Source organism: Platalea leucorodia (assembly GCF_965183815.1).
Source record: "Platalea leucorodia genome assembly, chromosome: 3".
NCBI lineage: Eukaryota > Metazoa > Chordata > Aves > Pelecaniformes > Threskiornithidae > Platalea > Platalea leucorodia.
In genome coordinates this window covers 122259766-122285309 of record NC_138825.1, presented here as the reverse complement: position 1 = coordinate 122285309, position 25544 = coordinate 122259766, and the positions used below count along the sequence as shown (strand labels likewise).

At 40.1% G+C, this 25544-nt stretch overlaps 1 protein-coding gene across 1 annotated transcript in view; it reads right to left on the bottom strand.

The window, feature by feature from the left end:
• Positions 1-25544, bottom strand: part of SUPT3H (SPT3 homolog, SAGA and STAGA complex component) — a 282918-nt gene that overhangs the window by 128472 nt on the left and 128902 nt on the right. The window contains exon 3 of the mRNA XM_082307715.1: positions 12316-12400. Within this exon, the coding sequence (XP_082163841.1) occupies positions 12316-12400 (85 nt within the window). The remainder of the gene's footprint in view (positions 1-12315; positions 12401-25544) is intronic.

The following is a 25544-nucleotide window of genomic DNA, read 5'->3' as shown; positions in this document are numbered from 1 at the left end:
AAATATTAAGAAAACAAATTCTGCAGCGCTTCAAGAAGTAAAATAGCTTTTGCCAAGTTTTCCAGTAGTGGTGTACTATTTGTATTTCCAAAGTAAAATATTTTTGAATGATGGTAACACCTTTGCCTTCAGTTCTTGATTTCTTTTGAAGAAGAACAGAAATGGAAGATGTTAACAAAGGTGGAGAACTTCAGTATCGACAGTTACCTATTAATAACAAAGTGCAGTATTAGAAACTCAAGACCTCTGAACACTAGGTGTCAGTGTAAGAAATGGAAAAATATCAAAAACCTGTTGTTTCCAATCAGGTGGATTAGCTAAGAAACCAGAACCAGCTGTGACCACATTTCCTTGTAACTGCATAACACTGTTAACAAGCCAATCTTCCTAAAAAATGTTATTCTGAAACTATCAGGTTTGCTTGAAATCAGATAAGGTGATTTAAAAACTACAGTGAATTTGCTCTGTTAAACACTCTGAGATGACCTTTAAGGTTTATGAGTTAAAGACCATGCCGAATTTAACATTACTCTTTTTTCGCCGCAGGTATCCATAAATCACTTTGTGTCTTTCACAACTTAAAGTTTACAGTTTTTTTTGACAGAATCAATGAAAGACAAAATATCAAAAAAATACAACTAGTGCCAAAAGTCATAGAGGTGAGACGCCCCTCACTTCACTTAAGAAGTCCAGATTTTAAATAACTACTTTAGGAGATGAAGAGTCACATCCTAGAAGTGCCCATTTATCTCCCGTGACACAAGAGATGATCTGGCATTATTATCTCAGATATAGAAAAATATGTTTGTTTGCCTTTATGTTTGTTCAGGTGAATCCACTCAGGATCTCAGAGGAAAAGCCAAAGGAACGTTACCCTCCACCAGGCACTGACAGTTAACATATTTGGACAATTATTTGAAATAAAGCAAGTAAGATGATAAAAATAATAATTAGAATCCCATTGTTTATTGGATTCTGGAGCTGATATCAAAGATACACAGATGCTTTTGAAAGTTAACTTGAGGTCCATCTTCCTAATCAAATATCTGTGTGTTGCACATCACTGATAAACTTCAGATTCTTTTCATTTAGTTTACTAATTGCTGCCAGAATCGGACTACTAGATGAGATGGGTCTTTGTGTGCAGGTATGGACTTTAGACACATGTTCATATACTTATAATATTCAATTTACGTCATACAAACAAGTTATAGAAAGAATGAAACCCTGAATATCAGTTTTCCATTTGACTTCTGAAGCTTGGAATGTAATTACGATTTTTCACAGACTGAAAGATTGCTCCTTCATTTCAGCCCAGCTAAATGATTGGAGACATTTTTTAGGCTACCTCAAAAATACTTTTGGCAAAAGGCTGTTCAGTCATAAACACTTTCAATAAAGGAGACTAGAGAGTAAATCCATTGACAAAATATTGATTTACCAGAGTGCATCATACTGTGCAATAAAAATCCAATGATTACTCTTCAAGTTCTTAACTTTTTCATTTGTTCTTTTCTAAAGAGCTACCTGGAATTTTATAGGGCTCCAGCAAAATAATAAGTGATACCAATATAAGCAGCCAACACACCCTGGACACAGTGCCTCTGTACACTGAATGTCTCAGCTCATCACAGCTCATCCAAGATTTCAATAGCTATTAATCTATGCTATACTCCTAACAGTATATATAAAAATGAAATAGAGGATGTTATTTGTATTTTGGAAACTCAGGCTGGGATTAGCTTATCAGTTGATTCATAAAAGCCCCAGAAGCCAAGGTAATTGAGTACATATATATTTAAGAATGCCATAGATTCCAAAGCCCCCATGAGTGAAATTTCATACATACTTAATTCCTCTTGCTCAACAGCCTAAACAGGAATCTGATGTGTTAACGGTGGAAAAAACAGACTTGTATATATAGACACATACATATGCATACGTGTATAACACACATAAATCTATGTCATTGTTATTAAAGGCCAAAAGACTGATATAGAAAATCAGGAAATCCTAGGATTATAGCTGCCTGCACTACCTTCATTCTTTATATTTTATATGCAGTACAAGACAATCTTTAACCATTGATCACATTGCTTTTTCCATGCAATTTAGTCAACGGTTTGGATTTTTTTCTCCACTATTGAACACGTTGCTGCAATTATGTGCGCATAATTATCCATTTCCTTCTCTTTGTTTTTTTTAGGGTTCTTAATAATAGTAACTTAGTCTTTCCACTTTTGAGATCAGTGAAGTCCATCACCACTGGATGCTGAGCAGCACCTCTGCACGACAAGGCAAAAAGCAGCAGCTCTGTCTCATAGCACGTGTTGACTCTGCAGAAAGATTCATGGGAAAGAAAACATCTGACCAAGTAAGAGCTTTCTCATCTCAAGAGAAAGCACAGAGAGAGCCCAGAATCCCTGACTGGACTCCTAAACTGTCTCCTGAAGTAGATGCTGTGCTTTAGAATAAACAGGTTTGAATACAGTGAACAAGTTGCAGCTAACGTTAGAGTAGAAAAATCAGGGCATCAGTTTTCATATAAATTACCAACAAGGAAAAGGCAAGACTTCATCAAAAGTCAGACAAAAGACTTCATCGTTACCAATTAAATTTTCCATAAAACATCTCCTTAAAAGACATTTTATAATACTCTAATATATTAAAGACGAAATGCTATCATTTACTTAAGTAATCTAAAGGCAAGTCCTGGCCAATCCAAAAACTTGAAAAAAAAAGAAAAAAAAAATTCTTTTTTTAACAAGAAATTGAGAAAACAGTGTCTTGTGCCACATGTGGCACCAGTGCCTTCTCCACTCAGAAACGCCAGACAGAATTGAACAAAAAAGAGCCCTTCCTCCTAGACTCACACAAAAATCTTTCAAAAAATTAAACAATACAAATCGTCCAAAATCAATTTTGAGAATGGCAACCGCAAAAATTAATGTCAAAGATACTATTTCATTCAAAAAAACCCAAACAAACAAAAAAGAAAAAACTTACTCCTACTAATGCAATAACATAATCTAAATACTGACCACATTTAAATGATGTAAATGCACAGAGAACAATTAACAACCGCTTGCTAGACATAAAGTCCTTTCTCTTCTTTTCCATCACACGTGGGAAATGCCAACAAATGCACATTCATAGACTCATAGAATCATTTAGGTTTAAGATCACCAAGCCCAACCGTTAACCCAGCACTGCCAAGCCCACCACTAAACCATATCCCCAAGCACCACATCTACCCGTCTTTTAAATACCTCCAGGGACGGGGACTCAACCACTTCCCTGGGCAGCCTGTGCCAGGGCCTGACTGCCCTTGCGGTGAAGAAGTTTTTCCTAATATCCAACCTAAACCTCCCCTGGTGCAATTTGAGGCCGTTTCCTCTTGTCCTGTTGCTTGTTACTTGGGAGAAGAGACCAACCCCCACCTCACTACAGCCTCCTTTCAGGTAGTTGCAGAGAGCAATAAGGTCTCCCCTCAGCCTCCTCTTCTCCAGGCTGAACAACCCCAGCTCCCTCAGCCGCTCCTCACCAGACTTGTGCTCCAGACCCTCCACCAACTTCGTTGCCCTCCTCTGGCCACACTCCAGCACCTCCATGTCCTTCTTGGAGTGAGGGGCCAAAACTGAACACAGTACTCGAGGTGCGGCCTCACCAGTGCCCAGTACAGGGGCACTATCACCTCCCTGGTCCTGCTGGCCACACTATTCCTGATACAAGCCAGGATGCCATTGGCCTTCTTGGCCTCCTTGGCACACTGTTGGCTCATGTTCAGCTGGCTGTCCACCAACGCCCCCAGGTCCTTTTCTGCCAGGCAGCTCTCCAGCCACTCCTCCCCCAGCCTGTAGCGTTGCATGGGGTTGTTGTGACCCAAGTGCAGGACCCGGCACTGAGCCTTGTTGAACCTCACGCAGTTGGCCCCAGCCCATCGATCCAGCCTGTCCAGGTCCCTCTGTAGGGCCTTCCTACCCTCCAGCAGATCAACACTTCCACCCAGCTTGGTGTCATCTGCAAACTTACTGAGGGTGCACTCAATCCCCTCGCCCAGATCATTGATGAAGATATTAAACAAAACTGGCCCCAGTAGTGAGCCCTGGGGAACACCACTCGTGACCGGCCGCCAACTGTATTTAACTCCCTTCACCACAACTCTTTGGGGCCGGCCAACCAGCCAGTTTTTAACCCAGCGCAGAATGCACTTATCCAAGCTGTGAGCAGACAGCTTCTCCAGGAGAATGCTCTGGGACACGGTGTCAAAGGCCTTTACTAAAGTCCAAGCAGACAACATCCACAGCCTTTCCCTCATCCGCTAAATGGGTCACCTTGTCACAGAAGGAGGTCAGGTTAGTGAAGCAGGACCTCCCTTTCATAAACCCATGCTGACTGGGCCTGATCCCCTGGTTGTCCCATACGTGCCGTGTGATGGCACTCAAGATGATCTGCTCCATAACCTTCCCCGGCACCGAGGGCAGGCTGCCAGGTCTGTAGTTCCCCGGATCCTCCTTCCGACCCTTCCTGTAGATGGGTGTCACATTTGCTAACCTCCAGTCAACTGGGACCTCCCTGGTTAGCCAGGACTGCTGAAAGATGACGGAAAGTGCCTTGGTGAACACCTCTGCCAGCTCCCTCAGTACCCTTGGGTGGATCCCATCCAGCCCCATAGCTGGTACCCAGGGAATCTTTTATATTACAGACTTATTTTCCAGTTTGATTTCTTCCAGGGCAGGTGTGCCACGTGTTTGCTGCAAATGTATGCATGTTGTTTAATTTACTCTACAGTAGGAACAGAATGAATAGTCGAAGGATTTTTCCCAGATGGTTTTTGTGAACTCCTTTATCCCATTCATGTAAACACACAGCGTGTTCCGGTTTGCTGAGTTGTATATACACCCTATGACTTAGTACAAAGTCTGAATGTTTAGTTAGCCAGAAGATTGTTTCCATCCTGTGATTCATTAGGTCCCTATGGTACCCTCAACTTCCTTTATTTTGTACAATCACAAATTATATTAGTTTGTCTTATTTTGATAACCCCTCTAATTAATGTCCCGCACAGGAAACTTTATTACTGTTTTAAAACAGACTCATAAAACAAGGACTTTTCCTGTTACTGGGGTGGCATAAGTGACAGTTGCATATAACTTTGGGATGAAGAGTGAACAGTGCTTCACACTGTTTGTTTTTATCAGTGGGCAATTTCTGTTAATGAACGAGCTGGTTTCAATTCTTTCTTTTTTGAAAGGAACGTCAGAAATTCTACAATTACGTATATAAAGGTTATGAGTCTAACAGTTCAAAAACACAGTAAGCAAACCTGGAACTGTAGGATTTCAGAACTGCATAGGAGTTACATACATTAAAATGACTAATCCAGCTTGTGAATGAATAACGAGTGTGATTTGGTATTAAAAAAAAAACCTGTAGGAGCAGGCTGTAAAGAAACAAGAAAGCTCTATCCCTGTTTCTGTTTAAATCCTCATTTTTTCCTATTCCTTTCTTCCATTGCTGTTGTCATTTTCTCTGGATGGGCAAATGAAGGTAAGTTTTCCCTCCTCCTTCTTTCATTTTAAACTGCAATAAAATGGTTAACAGCTGCAGAAATAAAGCTGGGAGGCGAAGAAAGCACACCGTGTTCATTCAAAAAATGTACAGCCCTTTGAAAATACAAAATTCATGCTGATCATGATTAAGTACTTAGCATTTCGTATCAGTAAACCTATCGTTATGCTTGTCTCTGTATTTTCATCATTCCTTTTCCTAGTTGTGGCAAATGACTACCCAATCTTTATTTAAGTCCCTATTATAAAAAGCAATTTACTCCACAGGGTGGATTTACTATGGACTTAGTCAGGACTTGACATACTGCTGAATCTCTGCATCTCACTGTAAGTGTTCTACCTACAAATTACTGCCACAATTTAAAATAATCTATGTATTCCAGCAGATTATTCACCTGCTGACCTGTGTGGCTGTGCTTCAGTTGAGACCAAAGGACTGATTCTGAATTAGCTATATTATCTGTGTAAGAGACAATTAATTTCCAACTGTAATAAACCAGAAAAAAAAAAATTATCTATGTGTATACAGAAAGTGTTCATATATGCATATATGTAACATTAAACATAAACCATGCTCCTACAAAGGAAGCAAGAGTGGAATGTTAATAAGTATTAGGTAGCAGCACAAGTTGTATGAAATTAAATTCTTCCATAGGAAGACAAAAGTAAGTGATCAAAAAAATCCCAACAGATATCATGTACAACTTGATTTTGGGCATTTGAAGTTCCTTTAAGTTGACACTACTGCATTCTAAAAAAGCCAACCGAGCGGGTTTGACTTAAATCATTTGACATCAAATGAAGAGATCAGAGTCCATCTTCTAGCAAACACACATTAGCTGACAGGGAGTAAACCACAACTCTATTAACATGAATCCTATCATTCATGACAGTCTCCACGATGACTTATAACACTTTACAAAGAACTCCAGTGGAGAAAACATTTAAGGGATGCAGTCTAAGGCTGTTGCAATGAGCTGTGGCCTTCCCTCTGAGCAACCAGTCTTCATGGACAGAAAAGGTTACTTACCAGTAGGTAGGGACTTCTGGGCTCTGCTGTTCATAGGCATATTTGTATTTCTGGAGTGTATATGTGTAATTTTTCATATCTCCTTGCTGAACTCTTTCCTACTGCTAAGAAGTCTTTCACTGGGGAAAGACAAATCTAGTCTCTGCCCAGATGCCATTCAATATCTCAGAACAAAACATAAAGGACTGAAGTTCAGATCTAGCGCTAAATTGGATAATCAAATTCTGTGAATGCAGGTGTTAGTACTACTACTACCATATTCTGCAGGCCTAGAGAGTAAACGGCTGGTAGTTCACTCTGGTAATAAATGCCTGGTTGATACATTCCCAGCACAAGGAAGGTAACTCATAGAATTGTAGAATCGTTTAGGTTGGAAAAGACCCTTAAGATCATTGAGTCCAACTGTTAACCCAGCACTGCCAAGTCCACCACTAAACCATGTCCTAAGCACCACATCTACCTTTCTTTTAAATACCTCCAGGCATGGAGACTCAACCACTTCCCTGGGCAGCCTGTTCCAGTGCCTGACTACCCTTGCGGTGAAGAAGTTTTTCCTAATATCCAACCTAAACCTCCCCTGGTGCAATTTGAGGCCGTTTCCTCTTGTCCTGTTGCTTGTTACTTGGGAGAAGAGACCAACCCCCACCTCACTACAGCCTCCTTTCAGGTAGCTGTAGAGAGCAATAAGGTCTCCCCTCAGCCTCCTCTTCTCCAGGCTGAACAACCCCAGCTCCCTCAGCCGCTCCTCACCAGACTTGTGCTCCAGACCCTTCACCATCTTCGTTGTCCTTCTCTGGACACGCTCCAGCACCTCCATGTCCTTCTTGGAGTGAGGGGCCCAAAACTGAACACAGTACTCGAGGTGCGGCCTCACCAGTGCCCAGTACGGGGGCACTATCACCTCCCTGGTCCTGCTGGCCACACTATTCCTGATACAAGCCAGGATGCCATTGGCCCTCTTGGCCACCTGGGCACACTGCTGGCTCATGTTCAGGCGGCTGTCCACCAACGCCCCCAGGTCCTTTTCTGCCAGGCAGCTCTCCAGCCACTCCTCCCCCAGCCTGTAGCGTTGCATGGGGTTGTTGTGACCCAAGTGCAGGACCCGGCACTGAGCCTTGTTGAACCTCACGCAGTTGGCCCCAGCCCATCGATCCAGCCAGTCCAGGTCCCTCTGTAGGGCCTTCCTACCCTCCAGCAGATCAACACTTCCACCCAACTTGGTGTCACCTGCAAACTTATGGAGGGTGCACTTGATCCCCTCGTCCAGATCATTGATGAAGATATTAAACAAAACTGGCCCCAACACTGAGCCCTGGGGAACACCACTCATGACCGGCAGCCAACTGGATTTGAATCCATTCACCACCACTCTCTGGGCTCAGCTGTCCAGCCAGTTTTTTACCCAATGAAGAGTACATCTGTCCAGGCCATGAGCAGCCAGCTTCTCCAGGAGAATGCTGTGGGAAACAGTGTCAAAGGCCTTACTAAAGTCCAAGCAGACAACATCCACAGCCTTCCCCTCATCAACTAAGCGAGTAACCTTGCCAGAGAAGGAGGTCAGGTTAGTGAAGCAGGACCTCCCTTTCATAAACCCATGCTGACTGGGCCTGATCCCCTGGTTGTCCCATACGTGCCGTGTGATGGCACTCAAGATGATCTGCTCCATGACCTTCCCCGGCACCGAGGTCAGGCTGACAGGCTTGTAGTTCCCCGGATCCTCCTTCTGACCCTTCTTGTAGAGGGGCGTCACATTTGCTGACTTCCAGTCATCTGGGACCTCCCCAGTTGACCAGGACTGCTGATAAATGATGGAAAGTGCTGATAAATGATGAATAAACTCCTTAATAGCCTTTTTGATTTAAGTAGTACATCATGATCTTTTTGCCCATTAGTCTTTGAACATGACATCCGAAGCACAAACATGGAGCTATGGCCCTATCAAGAGAAGATACTAAGAGATCTTTAGTTTTCAATAGTAGTCTAATAATACTACATTTTCCTATTACCCAGCTCACTATGACAAAATTCTGGACAGAGATGGTCAAGGTGAGGAGAGACTTTTCCTCTTTCTTAAATATTACATGAAACCATTTCCAGATGCTTTTACATCCCTGTATGTGCAAGACTTCAGCTATTTTGATGTGAAACCTCTCAATAGTAGTTTAATAACCATGAAAAATTGCTGTTCCATTTCTCTTAGTTACAGCCTCTTTTTCTTGACAAAGTGCTGAATAATATTGATTTGTCCTAAAGCAGGATCTTTGAGTTCACTTTCTAAGGGTCTGCATAGATATTAATAGATTATTATACAAGATGATGTTCTAAAGCCTTCTTACTGCACATGCAAATTGTATTGGATATGATGAAAGAATGAACTAAAAGAGGCCTCGTTCCACTTCAAAAGTTAAGTAATTTAAAGGCTTGTCCCCTTCTGATTAACATCTTTTTGCATTCCCTGTTGAACCTTTTTCATAGGCACAGTTTTCCTTGTACCCGACATCTACTACTTGTGCTTAACCATTAAGAACAATAGAGCCTTGGCTGGAACCTCTAGTCATAGCCCACATAAATAAATACAGCTTTAGAGGTAATATTAAGGCATCTATAAAGACATATAGATCAGTTACTAAACAAACGCTACCAGCCAACAGTAAATTTGATTTCAGATTAAAACTTAAATTCATTGTGCTCTTCAAATACATTATGCCTGAAAAAAAATGTACAGAACTTTCTCATTCTAGGGTGGCAGTTTTTTGGTTTTATATTGCTTCATATGCAAATAAAAAAACGTTCATTATAATTACAATACATGCAAAAAAAATTTCAACCTCATGCTAGCATTCTGACACAAATTGGATGGAATTTATCTCTCAACTTTTATGCCTGTCTCCTACATATTCAAATCCCAGCAAGCCACCAACGGATCCCTTTATTAGGCAGCTGAGGAAACAAATTCCTCAAGAGATTAATCTAATCTAACTCTGAAACTAATTTTAGGATGATGTGAATCATCCTCTGGAGATGCTCATTTCCTTCTATATGTTGGTATATACTTGTAGCAGAATTTAACTTAATGTAAAGCAGTGGACATATTGTTTGAAACGCACAAAAAAAATCGATCATAAAATGTGATGCAGACTTTAAAAAGTCTGTTTTTCAATAATTTGACTTGTTAGTCCAGTCATCTGCTATAACAGCCAGGCCTCATGAAGTATATAGTGGTTTGAAGCAGCGACCGTATAAATCTGTCCAAACCAGACCCTGATTTAATAGAGTTCAGATCAACTTTGAAAATAGGAAGCTGGAACTATAAACCTCTGAGATATCAAAAGTCAACTAATCAAAGGTGATCATGCTGGCAACTTATTTTTTAATTCAGAAGCTCAAACCTGGACTTAATCAACAAGTATGAGCTCTTACAAATGTTTACTATGACAGATGTGTGCAACGCGCCAGCTTTATTGCAGGCGTAAAAGTAATTTCTACAGTTTAGCCTCATACATGTGTTACGGATAGCAAAATGGAAATGAATTTTGAGAAGAAATCGTTAAATTACATAATGAGAACTGTGTAGTCCATTAACATGAGTAATACGACAAAATCCAGGTAGTAAGCAATAAATTTACATCTGCAGTCAGCTTCAATTATAAAAATGGCTTTTTTCTAGTACTGGGTATATACTCACATGAACACCTACATCTAAAGTGAAAATTTAATATAAATACATAATAACAGCTTAATAAGGATGTGCAGTTATTAAGGATGACAAATGTGCAAAAATCCCTATCAGAAGTCCGGAGCACGTAAAAAGCTCCTGATTTAAGAGTTCCGGCATGTGAGTGCCAGAGGTCAAAGCAATGAGCTATTAAAGATACTTTCACTTCCTCAGAAATAAAGCGCTGTCTTGGGCTCGGAGGGGAAAGGTTAGAAAAGCTGTTTATCTGCCGCTCCGTTCCCATTCTTCCTTCTGTCAGGAAATGGGACATGCTCCTGCACCCCACGCAGGGTTAACCCCGGGTCACGGTCATTCCCCAAGTAAGTGCCTGGCTTTGATTTGAGTGCAAAGACCACATGGCTGCAGGTTACATTTTCTCAAAACGCACGTTCTGATGTAAAGCTCAGCTCAGCTAAGCCTCGGTGGGACACAAAACACAGACTCTTCACCACATTATTGCTAAAGTGAAGCCGCAGCCATCGGTTTGCATAAATTAAAGGGGGCCATTAACAAAAAGAAAATGTTATTTTGTAGCAGTTAGAGCTAGAATAAGAATTACAAATATATGCCCGGAGCAGCATGTTTAACCAGTGGGAAACCTCCGGAGAGGGGAGAGAAGTTGTCCTCTCCCCAGGAGCCACAGGGCACGTTCAGGACAGACCAAGAGGAGCCTAAGAAGCAAAGAAGCCACAGCACAAAGACTGCAGGAGACTGCAGAGACAGGGATACATCGCCGTGCTTCAGAGGTACAAGCAGAAAGAAACTACGCGGAGCTGGAAGGGACCCCAAAGTGTTTGCTGCGATTCAGGGAGCCACCAAACGGCTGCTGGATTAAGTGCAAAGCTGAAGGAAAGCACCTGCCTGCAGGCAAACAGTGGGCAGGGGGAGGTTTATTTATATTATATTTTTATTTTAAAGTATTTTATATATTATATAAATATTATACATAAAATATATATAAATATATATAAAATATAAATATATTATATATATACACCTACACACACACATATATTTATAATATATAGTCTGCCCCATTCTGAATTTTCTCAGTTTACAAAAGTTTTTCATTCTAGTTAATGTAGTAACAAGAACCTAGCTTGAAACTTAAAAACCCTCCTGATTGCTGAAAGGACTCATAGAGAAAAGATCTAGGAACTTGCAGCTCAAAGCTCCAGCTGATCCAGGGACTCATCATGTGTAAATATTAGTTATAATATGTATTAGTATTATTTATATACATTAGTTCCATATAACGTGCATACCCATACATGCTGGTAATTTCATTTGAAGAATCACTATAATAAGAAAAAAACATTTGTTATGCTTCCCAAGCTACAGGTGACAGGTAAGAGTTTACCTTTGTGTACAAAACGTCAGATGGCAGATTTGTGCTACAATGTAAAATACCATCACTGATTTCTTAGGAGGTGGTGGTGAACTTTAATTAAAAACTATGGAGAGGTTCAAATTTAGAACTGCATCTGACAGACGAGATTCAAAACAGCCTCATTTATACAACACTTTCATTGGCTTTCAATAAGGAAAACTATTCAATATTTCTGTGTTATTTTTTGACGGAAATCAAAGCATCAGATAGTAAGAATATTACAACATAAATATTAAGCAAATAAGGCATTAACACAAATACTAGAACAGAAAAAAATAGCAATGAAGCCTTCAGATGACTAGTGAGTTTTTTCTTTTTAACAACTTGAAGTTTTTAAACAAAACAATACATCAGCTTTATTCCCCAGGTTAGGTGGGGTTGCAGATATCACACAAATACAGTATATAGCCATAAGCCAAGTGCACACACGCTCTCTGCAAGCCTAACAGTAGCTTCTACAGATTACTGGGGACAGAACGTCCCCCTCAGGTTCTGTGTTGTATTTGTTTCTAAAACCAGAACAATCGGTTATCAGTCATTTGATCAGGAAAATTTCATGCTGTTTCAAGGAGTTTTAGAGCGAAGATTAGTTTATAAGCTATTTTCTTACCAAATTTATCAGCTGAGTGTGGACGATGTCTTCCACCAGTATTGCAGTTTCATGGAGCGGCCTGCGAGCATCTCCTAAGGAAAACCTGAAAGAAAGGTTTATTGCAAGCTTATGAAAATGAGTTAAAAAGAAACAAAGTAGGCGGTCTCCAGAAAAAGAAAAAGAAAAAATATGAGTAATAACAACAACCTTAATACACCTGTATGTACAGAAATGGATCACTCAGTGTGGTGCAAGGAATATAAACCAAAGTAATCTAGTTAAAGGAACAAAAGAGCTGCAAGAATGTATACTAAAGCACATTGTGAGAAAAATTGAGGAAACAGAGGAAAATCCAGTTTGTAGGAACATTTGAAAAAAGAGTAGGCAAAGCTGTAGCACGTGCACTACTAGGAGTAATTCTGTATTTGCAGCCCCCTTCGCTTACAAAATTACCAAATAACTATTTTAAAATGTAAAATGCTAACAGGTATTTTCTCTCAAATCTACATGGTAGTGCTAAGATATGGAAGGAACTAATACTAATTAAAGGTAAACATTTTTATACATAATAATACATGAGAGGCTTTTAAAGTCTACACTGCAAGATTAAATGACAAGAGATCATAAAGAGATGATAGTGTTCATATAATATCGCAAACGAAAGGCAAAGCCACTCCAACAGGCATCATTAAATGAGAAATTGTGACAACGGGCTTTTTGCAAGGCTTTATCTTCTCTAAGAAATATCAGAAGGTGCTCTCTACACCCGTCTTAACTGCTAGTCATTCAGCTACAGCTGGGATCGCTCCTTGGATCCGGGACGGGCGGTGGCCATCACCAGCCTATTCAAAGAGACTGTAGATGCTGCAGAAAATCTGAATGCTAGACGTTCATTTGTAGCACCTCTTGACCCACTGCAGAGCCTGAGCATTCCCCATGCCATGCCCCAAAAGCCCTATGAAACTTCTCATCTGAAGCTGGGATGCTGTGCTTCAGCTCCAGATCCAGGCAGAGTACAGGGGCACTGAGTTTGAATCGCCTAAGGGATCCAGGTGGGGCTGACGTGTTTTTCACTTGGTAGTTGCACTCTTTCAGAGAGGCAGCTGAAGACCCAGTGAAGGTCTTTTAGTGTCCAAAATGACTGTAGGTTGCAATCAAACTCCACCCCTAATCAGTCCAGCGAGCTTAAGCCCCCCCTAAGCCCTCCCTTCATCCAGGTAGCTGAACAGCAGTTTAGAGAAAGGAAAAAGTCTCTTACTCTATGCAGCTTCTCTTCATCACGTAAAGTGCAAAAAGATGTTGTTTGGTTTAGTTGACTACCGTCTGCTCTTTGCTTCCGATACCTACATTTTCAGTTCACTCTCACATAGAAGAAATGGGGTATTCAAGTATTCCAACTACAGTTCCTGGGTTTTTATATATATATGTCTATATATATATATATATAAACGCCTCATGAATTTCTCTGTGCTACACACAACTTTGAAAAAATGTCTTAGTGTATTAACCACACTACCTATTCAAGAAGGATGCTATAAGTAAGTAACGCTGTTTCTGCCTGTTTACCCAGTCATTTGTGTAAGTGATAGAGGATCCAAGAACATTAAAATCCTTCACTTTCTCTTGTCTCAGTTCTTTTATTTACATAAAAAAGACAGGCACCTTTTTTTCCATGTTATGATTAACAGGACCAAGAACTGACTCAAGCATTCTCATAGAATATGTAAAATTTTGTCCTACCTATGCATGAAGGACCAGAGAAACGTGACTGTGATGGGATAAAGAAGCGATAAGAGAGCTCTGGAAAAGTGGGATACTCTCCTTGCCACATCAGTTGCCTCATGTATCCACACCTCTCTCTTTCTCTGACAGCAAACCCCCTTGGTTTCCCAGAACTGTGGCAAACAAAAATCAGCCACATGGATAAATTACTTCAAGAAATTTGCTCAACTGACTTCCTACAACACCTGTACGTAACGCAAGGCTGGTGGACAGCTATGGTCTACAGTTGTGTGGACACCTGCACATCACAGCTTTTGTGAAAGTTGAATCTCTCAATCAGAACAACCTAGCTCAGGTCCAGTAGCTGGCATTTGCACTCCAGCATCCCAACACAGGCACGGTATTTTTGAAATAATATTATCCATCAATGGAAGTCTCATGAAATCAAAGGTATTCATGAAATCAAAGTCATTAACCATTCTAAAGGTTTACTGGTTGCTCTACTTTTGGTCCCTCTGCATCTGACTTTTGGCTGTATTATTTTTAAAACTTAAAGCTGTTAATTCCAAAATGGTCTCAACGGGGCCCAGAGTTAGTTCACTGAAAAGATCTTATCATTACATGCATATCAAAATAAAAAAATGCTATTCCAGTCCTACATCATTACAGTGAAAGACAACTCGCTATGCTTTCAAATATTTCCTCAGGGCATTTCTAAAACAATGTTCTCTCTCCTCCTAAACCTGAGTTTTTAAAATAAGAAAAATGGTATAGTAAAACATATTCACTGTAAATGAAATAGCATAGGCTAAAAATAACACTACAGTTTCTTATAAAAATAGTGAAATTTTATTCATACGCAAGGTTCAAATCTTCATAGGTGACTGAATATATGAATTATTTCCTTACAAAAGCATTCTTCTGTCCTGCGATAAAATAAAACAATATTTTATCTATAAACAACTAAAGAGTTACATAGTAGGTTTTTTTTTCCCTTTATCTAATAATAAAATTATATCCAGTATTCTTTAAATAGCATTTAGAATTCAAATTATATTAAATTTCAGCTTGATACATGTAAGAGCACAACAAGAACTACTCGGGCAACATCTGAGCATAACCCACTGTACTACACTAGTCACAGCATGAGGAAATTACACTCTATATTTGTTCTCTATCATTTGCCTCTCTTGTTGAGACTATCAGCATCTTAAAGAGATGGTCATGCTTTATAATGTGTTGTACAAATCTCTAAAATGAGCACAACTCAAATAATGTTTTCTCTACTATGCAGGAGTGCATATGTACATGAATTATAATGTCAGATACTTCCAAGGACTATAAGCACAGCACAGCAAACAATCCAGATCCTATTAAATATTTTACAAACTGCAAATACCTGGATTACATAGGAAACATATAAAAATAGAAATATTTATTACCATATTACACTGGAATGTAAAATAATATTACAAACATCACAGATTAAAAACAAGTGCTCATATAGGATAAAACTTCAGTATTTCTTTTTTTTTCTAAAGTAAGGTGCATATGTAAATTGACAGGAAAATTTACTTTTTTTTCTAATCACACAAGGTATACAAAGCCAAACAGAATTCAGTTATCAAAACCATAACATGTTGTTCATTCTTATGTACTGGCCTTTTAATATTTAAAAGTAATTTTTCTTTCTTTCTAAGACTTAAAATGCAAAATAAATCAACTATGTAAGAGAATAGTAAACATCTGGTTGCCAGCATCATCATCTTGAACATAAATTTATTTTGTTCAGTTTTATTACCTAGCATTCCACATACACAAATGAAAGGTTTTTGGTTTTCTTTTCCAAAGACAACAAAGTGCAAGAACAAAACTCCGGTTTTGAGGCAGGATGCTGCCTCTACATTGAGATGCCCTCCCTGTCTGCGTCTAGAAATCCCTCTCTCGCAAGTAACTATCAGCTCCCTAAATGGCACGAGAAGTAGAAGAGATGCCATCAAGCAGCACGTTGATCTGAGAGGAGACAGATATCAAATCTTTCTGCTCCATTCTGATGCAAAAAGATACGTCAGAGCTGATGGTGAAACATGAAGACGAGGGATGCAATATCAACCGCACTACTTGATTACATAGAAAATCAAGTTCCAGGCGCACCTCCTTTCTTCCTCCCTCGCTTTCACTCTTTCTGCCTTCAAGAGCTATTTCTATCTCAGTTTACCTTCGCTGTTTTCCCATGTAACTTCTGCCAACTTCTTTCCCACACACAGAAAACTAGATACTGGCATGGTGGTTTCAGCAAAAAGTAAAAACCACCACACCTACCCACAGACGCTTCCTTTTTCTTTGCAATGGATATGCGTTTTTTTAAACACTAAAAGAAAATTTAAAGCTTCAATACTTGTTAATTGTATTTCTATAGCATTTGATAAGTTTCTTGACATCAGCTCTAGATTCTAACATGCTTATAGGATAATATTCTTTAAGATATCAAACACAACCTTTTTTTACCCCTTTCTGCTACCAGAGGTAATAATTACAAATGCTCAAGCAGTTAAAGTAGTAAAATCTGCCATTTTCTTCTTCACTTTTGCCATTGTATTTCTCCATAGCAGAATAAACACTAACCTAGGAGTCAAGGGGCTCAGATTTTTGCCAAGTTGCAGAATACGAGGTAGGTTAGGAACCAAAAGAAAACCCTAAAAAAAAGGAAACCAAAATTTGGTGCCCTTGCTTCTGGGAACTGAAACTGAACTTGCTGTTTTAATATAACTTACGAATTTCATTTCACATGTGCTTTGCTTTTAACGGTTCATTAGAGAGTCTTTTAAAGAACCTTCCATTCGCTACAAGTATAAATAAGTCTTCCTATGAAACATGTAAAAATTCTGTTGAAAATCGAAAAGAGCTCTTTCCCCACAGGTAAATACTGAAGAGGAAATATATCAAAATATATCATTAGCAGTGCATCAAAACAGTAAAACGATATGGAAGACTGTCCTGATAATAGAAGCATCTACCCATTAGACATGTCGTACAATAACAAAGGCTTCTTAGAAGATCCAGTTTCAAAGGTTTGTCTGTTTTAAGGAAACATTTTTACAAGGGGGTGATCAACTTACCCGGATTTTCACAGGAGGATTAAAATAGTAGCATGGAGAAAGAAAAGACTGCTGCAGCTCTTTTATTGTTTACTTTTAGCTTCTATTTCTAATTTATTTAAGTTCCTGTAATGATGTTTCCAGGCTCATCAAAAGGCGTAAATGTCCAAGCCACTAAATGCCTACATGAAGCATCATGGCATATTACCTGTAAGCACACACGCTTAGTTGGCACATGCTAAGGTACGACGGCTACTCATGGTGCAGAGACCTACAGTTGTAAGAACCTCAAAATCTTGGGCAGCTACAGAAATAGATAAAGCACTTTCTTTCCTACATTTCTTGGGGTTTTAAATGCCTGTGAAAGGTATTGGGCCAGGCACAGCACAGGCTTGCTTCAAAAACCCTGATGCAGAGCTCTCCAGGTGGCCGGACCACCAGGAGAGCAGACTGCGGAGACAGAAAGCTGCTGCAATCTCCCATCCTCCACAGCCCTGCAAAGCTGTCCTGGCCAGAAAGGAAGTGTAACCAGGGCGGCTGGGAGCGCACGGAGCTAGAATAAATAGTTTCCCTTACTGGGGCTTCTATTGAGTTCATACCATAACAAAGCTGCCCCAACTCATGTGGAATTTACCACCTTGAATAAATTTGACGAATCTAGCCTAGGAAAAGTATAAAAGCAGTGAGGTAGACTGGTGGGAAATATGCTTTTTTTTCTCTTCTAGAAATCCCTAACAATTTTCCTTTTCTGTTTCTACGTGAAGGATTTGCAGCAGCAGAAATGGGACCTCCAGACTTGACGGTTTTTTATGCATCTGAAGATCTCACATAGGGCAAGCAGATACTTCTGTCCTCAGCACAGAGGTATTTATTTGCTCCTGCAACTGGAGTGGGACTGTGGGTCACGGGGGTCCACATGCCTGCAGTGCCAGCAATGGGAGAGACCTGAGTGGGTGCACATTGTGTATGTGGCAGCGTAGCCAGTGAGTAGGATAAGAGGTTTGGGATCCACATATCAAAGTGGCCATAAATCTGGGCTAGATACTGGAGCGACCAGAGGGTCTGTGAGTTGGCTCCTGAAGGAACCAGGAGATCCACACCAGCTGCTGGGGAGACCGTGGGGCCTGGGGCTTGTTCCAGAGACCCATTTGCTTGTGAGTCTCTGCACGTCAGGACTGAGGCTCTCCAGCATTGAAGGACTGAGCTTGAGGCTACTGGATTCAGCAATTCCTAACTTAGGACATGTGTTGAAGTATCAGACTCAGACTAGGTGTGTCTATGAAGGCGAGTATTTGCACGTGGAGAAACACACACAAAAATATACTGAGGAGGTGCAAAAGAAATCAAAGGAGCTTGGGAGGTGCTCAGCTAACACATAATGGGAACCTAGAGACTAGACTTAATTGACGCGTAGACAACTACTTGCTGACATCTGAACCTGGGTGTCTGTATCAGCAACCAGATTCCCACCCTGCATTTTTATCCGACCAACCAAGCAGAATACGATCAAGATATAATTGCTCACCACATACAGAACCAGCTAATTCACTGTTACAAATCTTAAACCAGGCAAGGATCCCATAAAATCACAGAGGACAAATCAACTACTTGATATATTTGGACTGGATAATATCTGGGCTCGATCTCCTCAGTATTGTAAGAATACACAGTAAATTTCTCGTCTGACAGCTGTTTGGCCAGAATGCATTTGGAATATGCAGCATATTAATTCTCAGAGATGTTTCCTATAAGCAGCTGTCCTCCTAAATATATGAATTATTTGAGACCTGACAGCCAGGTGGTGACAAAATCAGTTTTACAGTACTGAGCACGAACATCCAGAAAACTTCCAGCAATTCAAATACCAGAAGGCCAAGGACTGCAAATCACTGAAAATCAGTAACAACAAACTTTGGAAAATCAGCAATACAGTACATTGAAGTAATTCACCTTGGTGCCGTAAGAGGCTGGCTCTGAAGACAAAGATAAAAATACTGAGATCTGGTCCCTTAGAGGACAGAAAATTGACGTCCCAGAGAAAATACAATAAGGATAGTAACTTTTTCAAAGTCTGAAAAGCTAAAGCTAGCTCTTCTCTGTCCACTTTGTTTGCCACGGCTGTTGCTGAACAAATTAGGCAGAAGTAGAGTCTGAAAGGAAAGAGATGACTGGTGCCAAACCAGAAAATTGATTAGACATGCACAGGAGGACACATTGTATGGAGAGCGGAAGAGGAAAGAAAGAATAAAATCCAGGAGGAAGAAATTGCCCAAAGTAAAAGGATGATACCAATAGAGGAAAGAGGTCTCAAAAGTATTTCTCTTTTATGTTAATATACATTATATCACAGAGAGATGATGTGGCAGATTGGTGCTCTGTAGACATCGTTCCTTCCTAATACTGTCAGTGCAAAGGGACATAGAGCAAAGGGACATGAATTTAAAAATCAAGTAATCTTGCTTGCTTATTGCCTTAGCTGAATGAAAAATGGAACAATTTAAAGCATTGAGTTATGTTAACTAACCAGCATGTTCTACCAGCACTACCTGAAAAAGCACTGGAGTTTATATTGCTATCTCTATGTTTATCTGCCCATCAGGTAACTTCCATCAAAGCCCATTTAAAAAGAAAAGGTAATCTTAATTCCAATCAGAGTTCATAGTTAATATATTTATCTGCTTGGATTAATGAAACCAAGTGTACACAGGTTTCATACATCACGCCAAACATAGTTCTTTACCAGGATTTAGTGCAAATATGAGAGATAAGAAGTCAAACTGCAAGTTGTAGCTGTGTTAGCTTTTTCTTTAAAGTTTAGAAAAAACATGTTTAAGTTACAATAAAAACAAGCATTCAAAACCTACAGCAATTTTAATACAGAAATTACAAAAATTAGGGTTATTTTCCCAATTTTTTCTGCCAAGACCTTCAGTGGCTAAACTTGGAAGAAAATACTAGCATTTTGCAAGAAGCAATTCTTGGAGATTCCGACTGGTTTGTGCTGTTTGGTACATCAGTAATCACCCAACGGTGGTTTTAAAAAGCTTGTGTGGCAACTTCTAAAAAACCTACCTGCATTTTACACCATCATGGCTCCAGGGCTCCTTAACTCCAATTGCTGTGCATAGGTTACACCCAGCAGATCACTCACTCTGGGCAAGACCAAGGCAAACTGCACTGCATGTACCGAGCCGTGTTTGGGAGAATTTGACCAAGCAGTCATTTGGTCTATCAATCAGGAGAAAGGGATCAAACTGGAGAGTTCATTTCTCCATGACTTTTGACTTGTTGGGAGCGTTTATCACCATCCTAACTGAATCTGTGCTTGGCACTGAGGGAAATTGTCCTAAATGTGAAGAGGAAACCAGAAATGCTGATTTAAGCAATATCACAGACTTCAGTTTGTGCAGTCCATATGCTCTATAATCAAGCAAGGTCTACACCAGCATGGGCAATTACAGCTTCTCCCTAATACAGGGGTGGTGTAAACTTACAAAGAGGTTGCGCTAAGCCCATTACAGAAAAGTGCTAACAAATTTAAGTGCCAAATTACATAAAGACAAGTTATACAGACTTTTTTACATCCTCACAGAACAAACAGCTGAAAAAGTACACTCTGGATATTTTGAGAGTCCAGTTTACTCCAGGATAGCACTCTTCCCTGTGCTAACTTAAGAGCTGCAAGGACAAATAATGAGGTCCCCTATTCTCAGCTGCACTGAGCTACTCCGTGTTACTCTGATCATTTTAGGATGCAACCATGCTATCGTAAAGCCCAAGAAGAGATAAGTAGAAAAGCCTCATTCTCTAACAGGAAGACCCAAGAGTCAACTATGAGCTATGCCTTTTAAAATGACCCTATCTAATCTGTACGGTTAGTCTTATGTCCACAATTAACGGAGAATGCAACAGGACCCACAATTCCCAATTTCAAGCAGTCCTCTCCAGAGGACGCTGGAAACCATAAGGTGTATGTTTATCTACATACATCATACGTAAACTGTAGGATCTGGGAGCACTGCCCTGTGCCCAAGTCTGGGTACTTCCTCCTGCCTCTGACAAACTACATGGATTTGTTCTATCAACTGCTGCAGAGTTTTACATTATTAAGCTCCCTAAGATACGTCTCAGAACAATACATAGAAAAGCCTAAATTTCCTATAGTTAATCGAGATGTGGATGCACACAGAAGTGCCTATATTTCAGGCACTAAATTCAGCGCCTTAATTCCAGTCAAAATCCTGCATTTTAACACCTTTGCCACTGACTGAAAATGGTCCCAACTGCTAACCCTGCACGTATTTAAATAAGCATCACTGACACACGACTAGAACTTGCTCGTACATACATTGCTGCACAGGCTAGGTAATTTGTATATCGAAGTAGATATATAGGTAGGCATATAGATAACTGGCTATATCGTATTCAGCTAACTGGATAACAGTCATTACGATATTTTGCATATGAAGTTGAGTTAATTGGTACTGACTTCAAAGTCTCTTTCAGCCTTGCTTCCTCTACCAGCTCTTCTCTGTCCGTCTGCCCCATCCCCTCCCATCGCTCCCGGCCTGTATCTCTATAACGCTTGAAAGTGTTATTGATACCTTCTCTAACTCCTGAAGGGAGACCATGCATTTTTCTTTCTCAGACTTATACTTTGCTAGCCAATTAGTCGCATTTTCTTGTCTAATAACTAAGGAATGTATCTCATTACCCTGACGATGCAAACAACAGTAACTCCCTGCTCTCCTATGAAGTCAAGAGAAGCTATAGGAAGTTACTAAAATTAATTACCATCTACTTATTCAGCAAGTGGAGACATCCTATTCACTTGTTTAAATACTATAATATTAACTCTCAGAATTTGATTACTAAATTATTGAATCTTTACTAAAAGGAAATCAGCTTTAGGAAAATACTTTTTCCAAAATGTGTATGGCAGTGAGAATGGCAAGCGCCATGGAATGGCGCCAATGGAATTTTTTCAGTATAAAATTAAGCCGTGATGATGTCTGCAGATATTGGAGAAGCATAAACAACAAGAAGAGAAACATTACATAATACCATGTAATTATTCAAGAGTACATAGCGACAAGTAAAGGGATAAAATCTAGAAAAGGAACATTTCGAGCACATTGGAAGGAAAACATCTGAAAAAAAGAGCTAAAACCCTCTGTAACCATCTCAGAAGGAACAGAAGTTTCACTGCTGGAAACACTGAAAACTAAGCTTAATCAAGAACTGGGGGGTCTTGTGATGTTAAACAAGGAAAAAAATCTTGATTATGTGACTTAAAATACTTAAAAATGAGATATGATCACATTCTAAAATGCTATGTCACCTGCAACTGACAGTTAGTTGTTGGAACTCTGTATTTGGAGTTTGAAATAAGCCTCACTGATGCTTATAATTATTAAAATTCCAAAACCAGGAAGAGACTTCATAATTAACAATTATTTTGAGCTTATTGAAAACATATTAATGCTGATTAATCGTGTTCACTACAGATACTTCTCCATTACTATAGTGGAAAGCAACATCCAAAGGCATCAGTCAAGCTCATGGCTCCACCGAGGTAAGATCTAAACAAGGCAAGACCTTTGTAAGAGCAAATCTGTTTACCTGAAAATGGAAGTAGCTTGTTTACACCACCGAGTTTTTAAATGGTAAGGTCTGCCAGACAGCAGGACTAACAATGTCTAACATCTTGCCAAATGAAAAGTCCAATTCTTCTCACATAAAGACAAACCCTGTCCTCAGTGACGCCACCATAAATCAAGAATAACACAAAACCCTCAGGGAATGAATTTCAGAGATGCTAAAGTCTCCCAGCTCCTTGGGAGGTCACTCTGTCTTGACTCACTAGAGTGTTTTGTTTAAGCATGAACCTTCTGAATCTTGTTCTTAGGCTGATCTGGAGTGTTTTAATAACTTGTGGAAACCAAAAAATATCCTAAATTTTCCCTTTAGAAAGCGCAACTTTTGTTAATGTTTCTTTAAATACACTATAAAATATGCAGTAAGAAATTTGTGTCCAATTTTTGCCTTAATAAATCCATATTCATACCTGGAAAATTACTGTCTTGCAGGACAGAAGGGGAAAAAAAGAAGACACCACTCTACCACTACTACTCCACGAATCACAGAACAGGTGAGGCTGGAAGGGACCTGTGGAGATACCCAGTCCAATTCCCCTGCTCAAATAAGTTTCCTCAGGGCTGTGTCCACTTGGGTTTTGAGTATCTCCAAGGATGGACACTCCACAACCTCTCTGCACAGCCTGTTCCCACACATTTGACCACCCTCATAGTAAAAGTTTTTTCCTTATGCTTAAGTGGAATTTCCTGTATTTCAATCTGTGCTCACTGCCTCTTGTCCTGTCACTGGCCACCACTGAAAAAAGCCTGGCTCGGTCTTCTTTACTCCCTCCCATCAGGTATTTAGACATTGATAAGATCTCCCTGAGCCTTCTCTTCTCCAGGCTGAACTGTCCCAGCTCTCGCAAGCCTCTCCTTGTATGAGAGATGCTCCAGTCCCTTAATCATCTTAGTGGCCCTTCACTGGCTTGCTCCAGTATGGCCATGTCTCTCTGGTACTGGGGAGTCCAGCAGTGGACCCAGAAATCCAGATGGGTCTCGCCAGTGCTGAGCAGAGGGGAAGGATCACCTCCCTCACCTGCTGGCAACACCCTGCCTAATGCAGCCCAGGATGCTACCACAAGAACACATTGCTGGCACATGTCCAGCTCGGGGTCCACCAGAATCTCCCACGCCCTTCTCTGCAAACCTGCTTCCCTACTTCCCAGATGGTCAGCCTCCAGCCTGTTCTGGGGTTATTCCGCCCCAGGGGCACGATGTGGGATTTCCCTCCGTGGAACTTCATGAGGTTCCCGTTGGCCCATTTCTCCAGCCTGTTGAGGTCCCTCTGAATGGCAGCACACCCGTCTGGTCTATCAGTCACTCCTCCCAGTTTTGTACCGTCAACAAACTTGCTGTGGGTGCACTGTGTTCCATCACCCAGGTCACTAATGAAGACATTATACAGTACTGACCCCAGGATCAACCACTGGGGTACAGCACCATTAACTGGCCTCCAGATGGACTGCATGCTGCTGATATCAACCCTTTGAATCCAGCCCTTCAGCCAGTTTTCAGTCTGTCTCACTGTCCATCCATTTATCTCCTTCATCAGCTTGTATACAAGGATGTCACAGGAGACAAGTGTCAAAAGCCTTGCTGAAGTCAAGGTACGCAGCATTCACTGCTCTTCATACACCGCACCAGTTATTTCATCATAGAAGGTTATCAGGCTGGTCACGTATGATTTCCCCTTTGTAAATCCATGCTGACAACTCCAGATCACCTTCTTATCCTTAACAGGCTCAGAAACGGTTTCTAGATGACCTGCCCAGGGATCAAGGCGAGGATGTCTGGCATTCCCCGGATCCTCCTTCTTGTCCTTCTTGGAGACAGAAATGGCATTTGCTTTCTTCCACTCCTCAGGAAGGAAATTCCCCCAGTTGCCATGACTTCCCTTCACGAGCAATATCATACATAAAATCAAAGCGGAATACTGTATATTATGTTATTGGAAGAATAAATATGTAAATTAAAGTCTGATTTCAAGCAGAAAGTGTTGTAAGATTATCCGTACTTAAACTTTTATGACTACAGTTAAGACATGAAACATGAATTCATGTATATAAATATACAACTTAGATAATACATTTGAGTAAACTGTTTTTAAAATATTTTTCCTCCCCCATGGTCTATTACTTTATGAACTGTCAATATGCAAAATGTTGTCAATTTTGATGCAAGATGCTATACAGGTCTACTGCCAACAAACTATTTATAGGTACATATCTTTCAGGGTCAATATGTCTAAATTCCATCAAAATCTAATTTTCTAAGTTTTGCTAAAAGCTCTGCAGAGTAATCTTTTTACATATGGTTTCACTGAACTAACTTGGTTACTCTTTGTAAACTGTTGTAAGTACAACAGCCATTGGCTGAGAAGGAGTGTAATTTTGTAAAATAAGTAAATGCTAGAATACGGGCAGCTATGTTATATATGTGCTTTTAGAAGTCCCCCTGAAAAAAAGAGAGACTTCACCCTGGTTTGTTTGGGGTTCTTTTTTTCTCTTATACTATTGTAAACACTTTCTAACTGCTGAAAATCAGCAGATTTATCCCAACACAAAGCTGTGGCAAGAACCCTTTTCAGTACCATTGTATACTAATCAGAATACACCAAACTCTAACACTTCAGTGTCTTAAACATAAATTAATTTTACAAATCCTTGTGACTGGCAAAGGGAAAAGATATAATTTATTCCAGTTGTATAACATAATATGTTCCATTCGCTCATTCACAAAGGGTTTCAGTTTTTCAGGAAATAAATGAGACAACTGTCTTTCTAGACTA